The sequence below is a fragment of the Spea bombifrons genome, chromosome 5 (assembly GCF_027358695.1).
Source record: "Spea bombifrons isolate aSpeBom1 chromosome 5, aSpeBom1.2.pri, whole genome shotgun sequence".
NCBI classification, from domain to species: Eukaryota; Metazoa; Chordata; class Amphibia; order Anura; family Pelobatidae; genus Spea; species Spea bombifrons.
In genome coordinates, this window is record NC_071091.1 from 109,666,666 (window position 1) to 109,682,466 (window position 15,801).

General features: G+C 55.2%; 1 protein-coding gene and 1 long non-coding RNA gene across 2 annotated transcripts; both read left to right on the plus strand.

The window, feature by feature from the left end:
- The first annotated feature begins 364 nt into the window (after positions 1-364).
- Positions 365-13,992, plus strand: PPP1R16A (protein phosphatase 1 regulatory subunit 16A). Its single transcript, XM_053466549.1, has 10 exons — positions 365-1,041; positions 8,074-8,144; positions 8,470-8,615; positions 8,814-8,917; positions 9,028-9,152; positions 10,068-10,193; positions 10,325-10,400; positions 10,639-10,768; positions 12,397-12,565; positions 13,507-13,992. The coding sequence occupies exons 1-10, from the start codon at positions 792-794 to the stop codon at positions 13,969-13,971; spliced, it is 1,662 nt and encodes a 553-aa protein (XP_053322524.1). The 5' UTR covers positions 365-791; the 3' UTR covers positions 13,972-13,992.
- A 383-nt stretch (positions 13,993-14,375) lies between these two features.
- On the plus strand, positions 14,376-14,897 carry LOC128496764 (uncharacterized). The gene is made up of 3 exons (XR_008354258.1): positions 14,376-14,484; positions 14,643-14,760; positions 14,813-14,897. It is a non-coding gene; the product is annotated as an uncharacterized LOC128496764 (long non-coding RNA).
- The last annotated feature ends 904 nt before the right edge of the window (positions 14,898-15,801 follow it).

Genomic DNA, 15,801 nt, shown 5'->3' on the forward strand with positions numbered 1-15,801 from the left:
AAAGTGGGGGAGATAGTTAATGAGGTAAAGTGCGTGGGGGGTATTTAATGAGGTAAAGTGGGGGGGTAGTTAATGGGAATAATGAGGTAAATTGGGGGGGGGTGTGGCTCCTCGGGGCAGTAAGGGTGACTCGCCCCGGTGACCCCGCTTGTTCCGTGTGTCGGAGACCAGCGGGCGGGTGTCCGGTGTGTAGGGGCCGCTTCCTGGTTGCCTGGTGACTGGGGGGCGGGTACAGGAAGCGGATCGGATTTCCGAGTGTCACCGAGAGAGAGGAGAGCTGGCGTTACACTGGACGGGACACCGAGCTGACGTTACACGGGACCGGACACCGAGCTGACGTTACACGGGACCGGACACCGAGCTGACGTTACACGGGACCGGACACCGAGCTGACATTACACGGGACCGGATACCGAGCGGTTAGAACCCGTGTCCTGAGGACGGCCCCGGTTGGAGTGCCAGCTCCTGGGTTGCGGGAACCTCCTGTCCCGGACACTGTTACCTGAGGAGGCGCCCGGGTCGGGGTACGGCACCGGTCACATGCCCACCTCTTACTGTGCCATGACTTGGCCCTGGCCGGGGTAGAGGGGCACCGGGTGTTCCAGAGTCTCTCCGGGTTATTTCCAGCCATGGACATTATAGCCGCTAGCCCGGCGTGCTGACCGAGGGGCCGGTGCCCCGTGTGCCATGCTGATGCCCACCGTGCCGCCCATATCTAGTCCGCCGCACCAGCTACCGTTCCCATTGTGCCCCTGACACGGCCCTGTGGTCTGGCTCTGCACCCCGAGGCCATGGCGGATCACCTGGAGCTGCTGTCGGAGATGCCGGCGGTGAGCCGGATGAGCACGCAGGAGAGGCTGAAGCATGCGCAGAAGAGACGGGCGCAGCAGCTGAAGAAGTGGGCGCAGTTTGAGAAAGACGGGCAAAGCAAGAAATCCAGGGGCAGGCAGAAGAACCGGGGCAGCAAGGAGGCGCGGAGGGTGGCATTCCCCCAAAACGTCACCCTCCTGGAGGCAGCGGCTCGCAACGACGTGGAGGAAGGTAAGATGGGGCATTAACTACTCCGCAGGGTGCTGGAGAGGGCAAGGACTACAGCACTCAGACCCCTTCCTCATTTCTACACTGCGAAAGGGTTAAGGCTGTAATCCAGGGGTTTGCGCCCCACTGACCCCTCCATGCATTGGCGACCGTGTCAGTAACACGCTACACGCGTGAAATCCATTACTCCGCGTCCGTGCAGGGACTCTGCGGCCCGTGACGGGGCTCACATCCTGTGTTTGTCTGCCCCAGGAATGTGGCTTTGCCGGGTAGGAAGTGATTTGGGGCAGATCCTGTCTGCGTGCGGCCGGCCGGGGAGAGAAGGGGTTAACCTGTTCATGGCACGGATTCACTTTCTTCACTTAATCACATAAAGCGTTAAACATCGTTACCATCTCTGCGGGATATCCTTCCCTGAACCCACTGCTTCCAACCTTTAATTAGCGCTTTAGTTTGACTGCTTCCGCTGGAAGTCTTTTCCAGGTACCTACCACCCCGCTCTCTAGTGTTATATTATCCCGTCTCGTCCTTATTAAAAAGGTTTCCTTCTCCAATAGCCTGACGTATTTCAATGGCTCTCTCTCCCCCTCCGGCGCCGTCTCTCTCTCTCTCCCTCCGGCACCCTCTCTCTTTGCTCTCCCTCGCCGCACGCATTAAGGTCTTTGAGTGTGTTCCGGCAGGTGGTGGCGGTCACGCCGCGTGACGCTTCCGTGTGTAAATGATGCGTCTGTGAAGCCGCGGTCTCCGGTGCTGGGGGTCTCCCCGGTGTCAGTCAGTCGGCGGGCGAGCTCTCGCTCTGCGCTCAAAGCATTTGTTTGGCAGCTGCTGTCTCTTCCGCTGTAATTCGTTCTATCATCCTCACCTGGTACCCGCCGGCAGGTCGGCCCCATCCGGCCCCCGTCTGTAACGACTCAAACCTTAATCAGCCATTGGTCTCATCTTAGATTCAGGAGCCGTATGTCTATCCCATGCATGTTTAATCCCCTCACTGTATTACCCTCTACCACCTCTGCTGGGAGGCTGTTCCACTTATCTACTGCCCTCTCAGGAAAGCGTTTCCCCCGGAATATTAAAGGATTGTGACTCTGCGCGAGGGGTATATAGAAAGGGCTTAGCATCTGACGGGCGAGGGGAGACTGACCCATGGCAGAAGAAACACTAATGCCGCAGGAACAGCCCCCGGACTTAGCTTATTATTATTATTATTTTATTATTGTGGATGTTATTTTTATTATTAGTGAATAGAGTGTTAGCTCTGCTCCCAAGACAGGGGCTGCCAATCTGTAATCTTTCGGCTGCTGGAGAACTACAACTCCCAAGAGGCTTAGCCTGTCACGGGACCAGATTCTTGTCGGCATCCGCGGAGGAACGCGCTCTGCCGGCAGAGCAGGCCGTCGGCTGTCGCTTGTCTGAGACGGCTCGATTAGACTGAGAGCTCTTGTGGTTCAGTAGGCGCGATGACGCCTTCCAGCCAAGATTGTTTATAGGGTAGCAGCGGTCCTCTAAGGGTTTTTCTGCCAACCCGTTCATTCCCCCCCCCCCCGGGGGGGTCTAAGGGCGTTAATCTGATCGCAGAGACCCCCGAGAGAGCGTGAGACCGCTGCACATATTACACACAGTATAACCCCGCACCGTGACTCTGCAGCTGTGGGGTTAATACTAAGCGGCGCTAATCCTGTGAAAATGTGAGTGTCGGTGATGTCACGCGGCGCAGATTAAAGGGATTCATTACGGTCTCCCTGTGCTCCGCGCTTAGCGTGCCGTTCACACGCGTGTCCGTGACCCCTCTGTACCCCGACGGTCTCTGACGTCACCCCCGACCACGCATGTAGGGAACGGACGATTACGTTTCAGACTGTTGGGTGTTATGGCAGATGGTCGCCGGAAAGGCAGCTGCCGTTGGTTGCCGGGGGCAGATCCAGTGGCTGTAAATGCCCTCGGCTGGGGCTGAACCCCCAGACACCGACGAGGAGCCCCCGGCATGCGCGAGACTGATTGGCTGTTACTGACCCAGTCCACAGACTCTCTCTCTCTCTCGCCCTCTCTCTCCCTCCCCTCGCTCTCTCTCCCTCGCTCCCCTCTCTCTCGCTCCCCTCGCCTTCTCTCTCTCTCTCGCTCCCCTCGCCCTCTCTCTCGCTCCCCTCGCCCTCTCTCTCTCTCGCTCCCCTCGCCCTCTCTCTCTCTCGCGCTCACCCTCTCCCTCTCTCTCGCTCGCTCTCTCTCGCCCTGTCAGGTACGTGTCCTCTCCCAGCCCCCGCTTTGGTTCTTCCTGGTATTTTTCCTCCAGTAATAAATAAAGGAAAGTGTGCAGATTAAACGCCCCGTTGTGGGCCGGTACCGGATCACAGCCCGGAAATCACCTGCTATGTTCGGTTGATCGACTGGGGTCCCCGGGAGCCACAACGACCCAGACGCGGAATGTTCTGCCCTGTAGGGATCGCTATGTGAGGGTAACGGGTACCTTCAATGCCCCCCGGCGGGAGGCTGCTCACCCGTTACCCGCCTGTGCCCCCCCCCGGCGGGAGGCTGCTCGCCCGTTCCCCGCCTGTGCCCCCCCCCGGCAGGAGGCTGCTCGCCCGTTACCCGGCTCACCTGGTTGGTTTATTTACACACAACAAGGAGTGTCGGGAAAATCCTTCCTATAACGGGAATCCAAACCGCGTCCCTAAACAGTAATTACCCCCCCCATCACCGGCCAGGGCTCGTGGTTTGCGTGTCGGATGGCGTGGAGGCCGCGCATGTTTCCGCCGGTTACGGTTCGTGGCAGTTATTTGCACCGTTAACAGGAGACAGTGTGAGCTGGCGGCTGCCGGGGACCTCTGGTAGGAAGTGACCCCAGGAAGTTACAGTACTGCCTAATTCCATACCTCCCAAGTGGCTCTTTTTTCAAAACACAGTCCCTCCCAAGTTTTTTTTTAGGGTTTGAATGCAGTCTGCCGGGCGAAGTCCCTCTATAAACCTATTTCCATGCGTGACGCCGTGCTATCCGGGGTGACGGGCCGGTCCATTCGTTGGTTCCGGAAGAATCCGTCACATTAACCCCGTGTCTGCCCCCATTGCTGCGGGTCCCGCTCCCCGGCAGTGTCCGGCTGGCGTGAGGCCGGGGGTCTAGTCCGCTGATTGGCTAATGAATTGGATTTACGTCTTCAGTCTGCGAGGCTGACGCTGGAAGCGCGGCGGTGGAATTGGTGGAGGGGGGCGAGGTGCGGGGGCGTCGCCTGTGCTGTGGGGGGCGTCGCCTGTGCTGTGGGGGCGTCGCCTGTGCCGCGGGGAACCGTCTCAGGGGGGACACGGCTACATCTGTATGTCACATACGTGGTGACCTCGGGCAGTTGTGTGTGAGTGTGGCATCTCGTTGGGTTCACTCCAGATACCCGGGAGGCAGGTCGCCCACCCGGCGGCAGGCTTGGCCCTCGGGGCCGGAGCGTATGGCAACGTCTTACGGGCGATTAGTAAAACGCTGACTACAGGACCATCTGTAATCCAATCACATATCAGGCCTGATGCGACCGCATCTTATTTCTGCCAAACAGGGACACGCTAAGAAGCGCATGAGATCACACACACAGGCGTGTATATATACATATATGTTAGATTTCTCACAATATATACGCAGTGTATGCAGAGGGTGTATATATACGCAGTGTATGCAGAGGGTGTGTGTATATATATATATATATATATGTGATACAGTATCTCCCAGAAGTCAGCGCGCCCCTCGCATTGCTGTAAATATTTATTATATCTCTCATGTGATAACGCTGAAGAAATGATCTCTGTTACAATGTAACGCAGCGAGTGTACAGCCTGTATAACAGAGTAACTTTACTGCCCCTCATATACCCCGACGCGCAGCCATTAACCCCTCATATACCCCAACGCACAGCCATTAACCCCTCATATACCCCAACACACAAACATTAACCCCTCATATACCCCAACGCACAGCCATTAACCCCTCATATACCCCAACGCACAGCCATTAACCCCTCAATATAACCCAACACACAGCCATTAACCCCTCAATATACCCCAACGCACAGCCATTAACCCCTCATATACCCCAACGCACAGCCATTAACCCCTCAATATAACCCAACACACAGCCATTAACCCCTCAATATACCCCAACGCGCAGCCATTAACCCCCTCATATACCCCAACACACAAACATTAACCCCTCAAATATACCCCAACACACAACCATTAACCCCTCAATATAACCCAACACACAGCCATTAACCCCTCAATATAACCCAACACACAGCCATTAACCCCTCAATATACCCAACGCACAGCCATTACCCCCTCAAATATAACTCAACACAGCCATTAACCCCTCATATATACCCCAACACACAGCCATTAACCCCTCATATATACCCCAACACACAGCCATTTCCCCTCCCCGGTGTCATGTGACTAGTTAGTGTTACAAGATCTCAGGTGTGTTAAATTTGGTGTTATCGCTCTCACTCTCTCATACCGGTCACTGGAAGTTCAGCATGGCGCCTCATGGCAAAGAACTCTCTGAGGATCTGAAGAAAAGATTTGCCGAAGACCCCGAAACTGAGCTGCAGCACGGCGGGCAACACCATCCAGCGGTTTCCCAGGACAGGTCCCACTCAGAGCAGGCCTCGTCGTGGTCAGCCAAAGAAGTTGAGTGCACGCGCTCAGCGTCCTACCCAGAGGTTGTGTTTGGGAAGTAGACGGATGAGAGCTGCCGGCATTGCTGCAGAGGTTGGGGGGGGGGGGTCAGCCTGTCGGTGCTCAGACCGTACGCCGCACACCGCATCACAACGGTCTGCATGGCGGTCGTCCCAGAAGGAAGCCTCTTCTAAAGATGATGCACAAGAAAGCCGCAGACAGTTTGCTGAAGACAAGCAGACTGAGGACACGGATTACCGGAACCACGACCTGCGGTCCGCTGAGACCGAGATAAACGTATTTGGCTCAGATGGTGCCAAGCGTCTCCGAACAGCCTAGCCTGAGTCTACTTTGTCCCATAAACAGCCTGCCATCTCTGCCTTTCCACAAATCAATTATACATCTATGATGCACAAACACTTCTACACTCACTCACCAATTCACATAATTCATTCACATAATTCATTCACACAATCATTTACACATTCATTAATGCATTCTCACAAATCTACCCCTCTCCCTCCTTCTCACTATCTACCCCCTCTCCTCTCTTTTTAGTTCACTTACCTTCCAGAAGTCCTGCGCGAGGCGGCTGTCTCCCTGCTCTGCCGCGGTGTGCGCGGCTTCACTGCTGCGGTATATGATGTCATATTCCGGCCCTCAGCATGAAACGATGGCTCCGTGACCAAGCTAAAAGACTGAGGGGCGCCGAGCGGTTCCTGAAAACTTCATGAGCGACCGCTCCGCGCCCCCTCAATTCCGAGACAATGCATTATGCTGGCTGCCCAGGACTTCCGTGTGGCCCCCTATGTACCCAGGCTTCTGATAGGCTGCCTCTCGTTATACCCTGAGCCCCCCCACCGGCTCAGGGCAGGAAATTGTAGGGCTGGAGTTTCTTTAACATGGTTGCCGTATGTCTATCCCATGCATGTTTAATACCCTCACTGTTTTACTCTCTACCACTTCTGCCGGGAGGCTGTTCCACTTATCTACTACCCTCTTAGTAAACTAAAACTTCCTCCCATTCCATCTCAGTCTCTCTAATCTTGGACTGGGATGTCCTGTATTAACAAATACCGTACCGGATGGCCGTTTCCTGTAGCAATGGCTAATAATTTAGCGGACGTGGCCCCTCGGTCTGCGTGTATATCACAGGCATGTTTTATGAGCGTGCTGTTCAGAGAGCCACTGAGTCCTGTTATCTGTACCACGGGTACTGGAGCCACCTCAGGCTTCCTCCATTCCTGTTACTAAATCCGAGCCGGTGGTTTGTAGCCACGCAGCAGACAGACGGCCCCGGCCGGCTGTCTAAAATAGATTGTGGTGGCCCGCCGAGGCCTGTAATTGTAAAGCCGCGGCGGGACGCCACACAGCGAGGACTGGATCTTGTTTCTATAGCAGCTCCTAAAGTGAGAAGTTACAGCGAGAGTCCGGAATCTAACACTAGAGGATCAGAGGCTGGGATGGGAGGAAGTTTACCGTTACTGAGAGGGTGGTGGATAAGTGGAACGGCCTCCCAGCAGAAGCGGTAGCGGGTTCTCCTGTTTCGTGCGGTTTATTGGCTGTCGGCTCGGATGTCGGGATTAAGACGAGGGACTGTTCTAGAAGGTGTGTTCCTGGCAGGCGTATATGAGTAACCGGTATGGTACTTCCTGCTGTTTGCCCTCGTTAACCCTCGCGCTGCCTTAATGATCTACTTGGGTATGTTTGGGTACTGTTCCTGCAAGGCTTTATCTTGCTGCACGTGGGGTGGGCTTGGGAGCCGAGTGCCCCGGAGCCGAGCCCAGCGGGTCAGAGCCGAGTGACCAAGGATCGAGCCTCTCGCTCTGCGCTGTCGCTGCTGAGCATTCGAGGGTTAAAGGTGCTGGCAGGAACCGTATTTACCAAACAGACGGCGCCGGTCCCAGCCCATCAGAGCCGAGACACGTCCTGCTGCGCTGCCACGCGCTCACTTTACGGCAGGCTTTGGGCCTTCTCTGTGTTGAAACCCAAAGGCGTTAAACTGGCCCTTAGTGTCACTGCTGCGAGGAGTTTCCACACGCAATCTGCACGCTAATAACATACCTGCGCTGCTGGCGAGTCCTCCGCGTCTCACGGGACGCCCCGCAGGTGTTACTGAGAGACCTCAGGTGCTTACCCCTCCTAATGAGCAGACCCCGGGGCAAAGACCCCCTCCCAATACACAGACACCGGGACCCTCACCCCTCCTAATACACAGACCCCGGGGCACGGCCCCCCTCCTAATGCGCAGACCCCGGGTTTTTGCTGTTTCAGGTTTTTCTGTTGTGTTAATCTATGTTTTCGCACTGCTTCCTGATGTAAGGGGTTAAGCGACGGGGTAAATGTGGGTATTACTGTGGGCTTTAACCCCTCTTCTCCTGTTCTCAGTGCGCCGCTTACTGCAGAGTGGATTTAGTCCTGATTTATACAACGAGGACGGCCTGACAGCGCTGCACCAGGTGAGCTCCGCCGGGGGGGGGGGTGTGTAATAATCCTATATATAATATATAAAGCCCTGATTTACCCCCTCCAGCCGCAGCGAGTATCCGCTCGGGGTACTGCAGGGAGCTCTGTATGCCGGGTGATTATGGGGTACGGGGGGGTTATTACCCAGAATTCCCGGCTGCAGGGAGCTCTGTATGCCGGGTGATTATGGGGTATGGGGGGGTTGTTACCCAGAATCCCCGGCTGTGGCCAGGCTCTGTATGCAAAGATGGGGGGGCGGCAGCTGTCCATGCGCGGGACCCTGCGTGTGTTTTCTGTATCCGTGTTTCCTCCCCTCAGTGCTGCATCGATGACTTTGAAGAGATCGTCGGGTTGCTGCTTGATGCGGGGGCCGATGTGAACGTGCGTGACAGCGAGCTGTGGACGCCTCTCCATGCCGCGGCCACGTGTGGGCATCTGCAGCTGGTGGAGCTGCTCATTAAACAGTAAGAAACGGCAGCTTGTGTTCCCGCCGCACGCCACCCCCGCCAGGAAACCCCCGGCTGGGGTAACCTGGGTTTAGCGAGCGACTTTAAGTGTCCCCGGTTATAGGGACTCCTTCTACCCCCAGCCGCTTAGGGCCCACCTCCCATAGGCTTTCCCGATGACCCCAGCTCTGATTTGGTGCCTCCGCTTCTTCGTAGCAATGCCAACCTCCTGGCCGTCAACTCTGACGGGAACATGCCCTACGACCTGTGTGAGGACGACGTCACGCTGGATCACATAGAAACCGCCATGGCGGAGCAAGGTGAGTGTCTCCGGTACCGGAAGGCGACGTCTCTCGCTCTGTCTCTTTTGTGTCTTCCTGTCCACTCTTCTTTCTGTCCCCGGTTTATGTTTTTGTCTCCCAACACACAGGAATCACACAGGAGAAGATTGAGGAATCTCGGGCAGCCACAGAGCTGCGCATGATAGAGGATATCAAGCACCTGGTACAGATGGGGTCAGAGGTCAACGCACAGGACTCGCATGGTACTAGTTTGGTGAGTGAGCGTGAGAGGGATGTGCCTCCTCCCTAGGCAAGTAACATGTCTCGCGGTTCATCCCGCATACAGTACTGTGCGTCTATTAGCCCCTAGTCTGATTCTGCCCACTCATTGGCTGCCTCTGCATCCTCTCTTCTGATTCTGCCCACTCATTGGCTGCCTCTGGATCCTCTCTTCTGATTCTGTCCACTCATTGGCTGCCTCTGGATCCTCTCTTCTGATTCTGCCCACTCATTGGCTGTCTCTGGATCCTCTCGCCTGATTCTGCCCACTCATTGGCTGTCTCTGGATCCTCTCGCCTGATTCTGCCCACTCATTGGATGCCTCTGGGGCCCCTCCTGCCCTACACTATGCACATGTTGCCCTTGGCTTCCTCTCCTGTGCCATGCAGCTCCCTTTTATTCTCTCCCCAAACTTTAGGGACCCGGCCTGTGGGCCCCCAAAGCCTAACATATAATGGTAGATCGATGGCGTTTAAACCTAAAGAGTGCTCTACGGGCGGGCAGAGAACTGCGGACCTGAATGTGCCGTAAAACCTCGGGCACAGAATCTAAGCACCGCGCTCTGCACCCCATTACTTTTATTTATAGAGGGGGCGGTGAAATTACCCCCGCCGAACAGACTGGCCCAGGGGCGAGTATGTAAAGCAGGAATCTGTGTAAATACACGGTGATGGCGCCACCTGGTGGTAGCGGAGGCTATTGCAGCATGAACGTGCTTTAGGGAGAAAACCCTTTAAGCTGACCGGATCTGCGCGGTGAGACTTTGGAGCCGATTCACTAAACAAAGGAAAAGATGTAAAGTTACAAAAGCTCAGAGGTCTCTTCTTCATTCTGTTAAACCCTTGCTCTGGAATTGAAGATGCTGCTTTGTGATTGGTTCATACGTGGCTAACGTGCTGCTCTGTTGCAGCTGCACATCGCGTGTGCGAATGGATACCTGGAGGCGGCCGAGCTGTTGCTGGGACATAAAGCTGCAGTCAATGCCAGGGACCATGATGGATGGGAGCCGCTCCACGCTGCCGCCTGCTGGGGTCAGGTGAGTCTCTCCACGGAACTGTTCTTTACCCCGGGACCCTCACCTGGGATCATTTCTTTCCATCCGGGCTTGGAGGTAACTTTGTGACTCTCTGTAGCAACAAATGCTGAGTCTGCTTCTTCTCCTTCCAGATTCACATGGTGGAGCTCCTGGTGGCACATGGAGCCGACCTAAATGCCAAGTCTCAGCTGGATGAAACACCAGTTGGTACGGATAACATATATATAATATAAAGCAGATACCCCCCTCCCTGACGCATATAATATACAGCAGATACCCCCTCCCTGACAGCGCATATAAGAATATACAGCAGATACCCCCCCTGACAGCTCATATAAGAATATACAGCAGATACCCCCCTCCCTGACAGCGCATATAAGAATATACATCAGCCTTTACACACGCAGGGCACAGACTCAGCTCCTTTGTGGTGTTTCTCTTGCAGATGTTTCCGGGGATGAAGAGGTTCGCGCAAAACTCCTGGAGCTGAAACACAAACACGACGCTATCAAAAAATCCCAGGACAAGCACAAGACGGCCCTGCAGCGACGGACGTCCAGCGCCGGCAGCCGGGGGTACGTTACGGGGCGATACTGCGCGGTATATAATACCGGTCTCTGTGCCGGTGATATATACAGAGACAGTATATTACCCCGGGGTACGTTACGGGGCGATACTGCGCGGTATATAATACCGGTCTCTGTGCCGGTGATATATACAGAGACAGTATATTGCCCTGGGGTACGTTACGGGGTGATACTGCGCGGTATATAATACCGGTCTCTGTGCCGGTGATGTATACAGAGACAGTATATTACCCCGGGGTACGTTACGGGGCGATACTGCGCGGTATATAATACCGGTCTCTGTGCCGGTGATGTATACAGAGACAGTATATTGCCCCGGGGTACGTTACGGGGTGATACTGCGCGGTATATAATACCGGTCTCTGTGCCGGTGATGTATACAGAGACAGTATATTACCCCGGGGTACGTTACGGGGCGATACTGCGCGGTATATAATACCGGTCTCTGTGCCGGTGATGTATACAGAGACAGTATATTACCCCGGGGTACGTTACGGGGCGATACTGCGCGGTATATAATACCGGTCTCGGTGCCGGTGATATATACAGAGACAGTATATTGCCCCGGGGTACGTTACGGGGCGATACTGCGCGGTATATAATACCAGTCTCTGTGCCGGTGATATATACAGAGACAGTATATTACCCCGGGGTACGTTACGGGGCGATACTGCGCGGTATATAATACCGGTCTCTGTGCCGGTGATATATACAGAGACAGTATATTGCCCCGGGGTACGTTACGGGGCGATACTGCGCGGTATATAATACCAGTCTCTGTGCCGGTGATATATACAGAGACAGTATATTACCCCGGGGTACGTTACGGGGCGATACTGCGCGGTATGTAATACCGGTCTCTGTGCCGGTGATATATACAGAGACGGTATATTGCCCCGGGGTACTGCAGCCGGGGGTACGTTACGGGGCGATACTGCGCGGTATATAATACCAGTCTCTGTGCCGGTGATATATACAGAGACAGTATATTGCCCCGGGGTACGTTACGGGGCGATACTGCGCGGTATATAATACCAGTCTCGGTGCCGGTGATATATACAGAGACGGTATATTGCCCCGGGGTACTGTAGCCGGGGGTACGTTACGGGGCGATACTGCGCGGTATATAATACCGGTCTCGGTGCCGGTGATATATACAGAGAGGGTATATTGCCCCGGGGTACCGAGCACACAGGACACGTCGCTTGTATCGTGTGCTTTTGGGGTATGAACACTTGCTACAACTGCCCTCTAGTGGTGACCATAATATGAGTGTCAGGAAAGGTTACATGTGAAGGAGAGACTTCTGAGGTCTTGAAAGCGTCTTACTGAATGAATGTTGGGGAGAAAAAAAGTAAAAAAGTATGACCTCGGCCACATCCATGTTTGTGTTGTGTATGCCATAAGCTAACTGCCCCCTATAAGGGTACCCTTTCTAAACCCCCCCCATGTTAACTCCTTTTTATTATTCATCACGCTGGATCCATAGCATGCAAAGTGGGCCAATCCGGCTCGTTTCTATCGTGTATTGCCCCCCCCCCTTGCTGATTTGACCTGCATGAGGGGCATCAACATTCCTGCGGCTCCGCGTGACCGAGTCCCCCCTCTCCTCACAGGAAAGTCGTGCGCAGGGTGAGCGTCACCGAGCGCACCAACATGTACCGGAGGGAGCATCAGAAAGAGGCCATCGTGTGGCAACAGAGAGGAGCCCGGGACAGCGAGGCCGAGCTGCAGGACGAGGACGAAGATAAAGCTACCAACGCGGAGCTCCAGCAGCACCAGCAAGTGAGTTCAATACAGCCGTGATTACTGCCGCCAACGCGTTTCACCAGTAAATTACATACGGGGTGCAGCCGCGATTACTGCCGCCAACGCGTTTCACTAGTAAATTACATAACGGGGGCAGCCGCGATTACTGCCGCCAACGCGTTTCACCAGTAAATTACATACCGGGGGCAGCCGCGATTACTGCCGCCAACGCGTTTCACCAGTAAATTACATACGGGGTGCAGCCGTGATTACTGCCGCCAACGCGTTTCACCAGTAAATTACATACCGGGGCAGCCGCGATTACTGCCGCCAACGCGTTTCACCAGTAAATTACATACCGGGGGCAGCCGCGATTACTGCCGCCAACGCGTTTCACCAGTAAATTAGATACAGGGGCAGCCACGATTACTGCCGCCAACGCGTTTCACCAGTAAATTACATACCGGGGGCAGCCGCGATTACTGCCGCCAACGCGTTTCACCAGTAAATTACATACAGGGGCAGCCGCGACTACTGCCGCCAACGCGTTTCACCAGTAAATTATATAACGGGGGCAGCCGCGATTACTGCCGCCAACACGTTTCACTAGTAAATTACATACCGGGGGCAGCCGTGATTACTGCCGCCAACGCGTTTCACTAGTAAATTACATACAGGGGCAGCCGCGACTACTGCCGCCAACGCATTTCACCAGTAAATTATATAACGGGGGCAGCCGCGATTACTGCCGCCAGCGCGTTTCACCAGTAAATTACATACCGGGGGCAGCCGTGATTACTGCCGCCAACGCGTTTCACTAGTAAATTACATAACGGGGGCAGCCGCGATTACTGTCGCCAACGCGTTTCACTAGTAAATTAGATACGGGGTGCCCCCGGGATTACCTGGGGTTTATGTGGCACGAAATGGGCAGGTGATTGGCGTCTGATGTCATGTGATTATATTTTTTACAGGAGAAAATTGAGCGAGTGTCGGAGCCCCCAAATGCTGCGCCGTCTGAAGAAGAGGGATGCCCCGGCGGAGTTGCCCCCGGCGAGGACTCTGCTCCCCCGCCGTTGTCGTCTCAGCGGAACGGGAGTGCGGGCTCCGGCCCCAGACACACTTTCTCTAAGCGCCTGGACAGGAGCGTCTCCTACCAGTTGGCCACCCAGGCGGAGACGTCTGCCGATCTGAGCAACGAACGCTCCCACCATACGCTGGCCGAGCTCAAGCGGCAGAGAGCGGCAGCCAAGCTCCAGAGAAACGCGCCGCCGCCGCCGGCAAGCGAAAGCCGCCAACAGGCGCAGGACTCGGCAGACCCCACGCCCCCCGGCTCTGTTTATTACACGACAGCCAGCGGGGAACCTCCACTACTGAAACTTATCGCTCCGGCCGAGGAGAGCACACCGGCGGACAAGAGACCCTGCTGTGGGGTCATGTGACGTGATTTTCACCCGCCGCGAGATGCCGTCCGGCAGAGACGTGGACGCTGCACCCGTCGCACGTTCCTCTGTTAAGGAGTGAGGGTCTCTCACATTTCCACAGTATGAACTCCTCATTCCGCAGCCGTGGCTGCCCGTGGCAGGGTGTCCTGACCCCAATGTGCCCTCCCCGTGGTCCGGGGGGGGCACAGGGCGCCATCCCCCTCCGTAATCAGGGATGTGTGTTTGTGAGCGCCTTGTGCTGCCGTGCTTGTGTTAAAAAGTTAATTGTGTGTGTGAGAGAGCAAAGAGAACACGTGACACGCCATATACATGCCGGGCCGTGTGCTGAGACCCACCCCGCTACACGCAGGGTATGCAGTTCTGTCATTTGCTCTGAGTGTGGGACAAAGGGCTGCCTGCCCCGGGGAAGGGGTGATAGGTGTGATGGTGTAGAGTGACTGCCCCGGGGAAGGGGTGATAGGTGTGATGGTGTAGAGTGACTGCCCCGGGGAAGGGGTGATAGGTGTGATAGTGTAGAGTGACTGCCCCGGGGAAGGGGTGATAGGTGTGATAGTGTAGAGTGACTGCCCCGGGGAAGGGGTGATGGTGTAGAGTGACTGCCCCGGGGAAGGGGTGATAGGTGTGATAGTGTAGAGTGACTGCCCCGGGGAAGGGGTGATGGTGTAGAGTGACTGCCCCGGGGAAGGGGTGATAGGTGTGATGGTGTAGAGTGACTGCCCCGGGGGAGGGGTGATAGGTGTGACGGTGTAGAGTGACTGCCCCGGGGGAGGGGTGATAGGTGTGATGGTGTAGAGTGACTGCCCCAGGGGGAGGGGGTGATAGGTGGGATGGTGTAGAGTGACTGCCCCGGGGGAGGGGTGATAGGTGGGATGGTGTAGAGTGACTGCCCTGGGGAGAGTGGCCCTCCACCAGCCATGCCCCAGGAAGGGCCACGCTCTAGGGGTCAGGATTTTGGCGCTACTGATCACCAGCATTATCACGATTTACCCCGCGCTGACAATCCTTACCCCCCATTCCAAACTCCCTGTTACCCCTAGAAATGCCCCTTAAACACAGCTGCCCCTCCCTGTTCCATAAAGATGGGTTATATATATATATTTAATGGCTGCCTGTCCTGGACTCCCCCCTCCCCCCAACTTATTACCCCCATCCAGTTGCCCTCAACTTGGTAACAAATCACGGAGAACGTTGCTGGTTAAATGAATGAAGAGAGAGAATGTCTTTCAAAAAAAATGCAACCCTAGGTCTGCGCCGGGGCCCCTATGCACTGGTGTATGATGGGGTGCATGCGTGTACCAGTGACCCCTCTCTGTGCCTGTCTCTCACCAGCACCCCACGTGGCAGGGCATCGGGGTCTCTTCTGGGGTAAATGTCCCTGATTTTCATACAGAGTTATTTTTGCATTGTTTGTGTACTAAAGCCCCATGTTTGCCCCGCGGGGGGCAGTTTTATCACCGTGTCTGGCCCTTTATGAAGTGTAACGATGGATTCTGGGCTCGGCGCGCATTATTCACAGATTAACGTGTATATTTTTAATGTTTTACCCCAAATCTGCAGCTGCTGCTCTTCTTACTAAATTCTCTATTTTTATTGATTTTAACCCTTTGCTGTCGTCATTCCGATTGGATTATTATGAGAGAATGTTCCAAAAACCCAGAAATCTAAAGGCGAAATGCCCTTTTTGCCCCCTTTTTTACGGACGGGGGCCACTTCTGGCGTCTCGTTACACGATGTGGGGTAATGGAAGGAGTCTGGGGGGGGATTCCAGGTTACTGTACATGAGGGAAGCCCTGGCCTTGTAGGCAGAGAAGGGGGGCTTCACAGAGT

Excerpts from the sequence above, each read along its gene's own strand:
- PPP1R16A (XM_053466549.1), top strand. The coding sequence starts at position 792 with ATGGCGGATCACCTGGAGCTGCTGTCGGAGATGCCGGCGGTGAGCCGG. Across the intron at positions 1,042-8,073 it reads TCGCAACGACGTGGAGGAAG|TGCGCCGCTTACTGCAGAGT; the intron begins GTAAGATGGGGC and ends TCCTGTTCTCAG. Across the intron at positions 8,145-8,469 it reads GCCTGACAGCGCTGCACCAG|TGCTGCATCGATGACTTTGA; the intron begins GTGAGCTCCGCC and ends TCCTCCCCTCAG.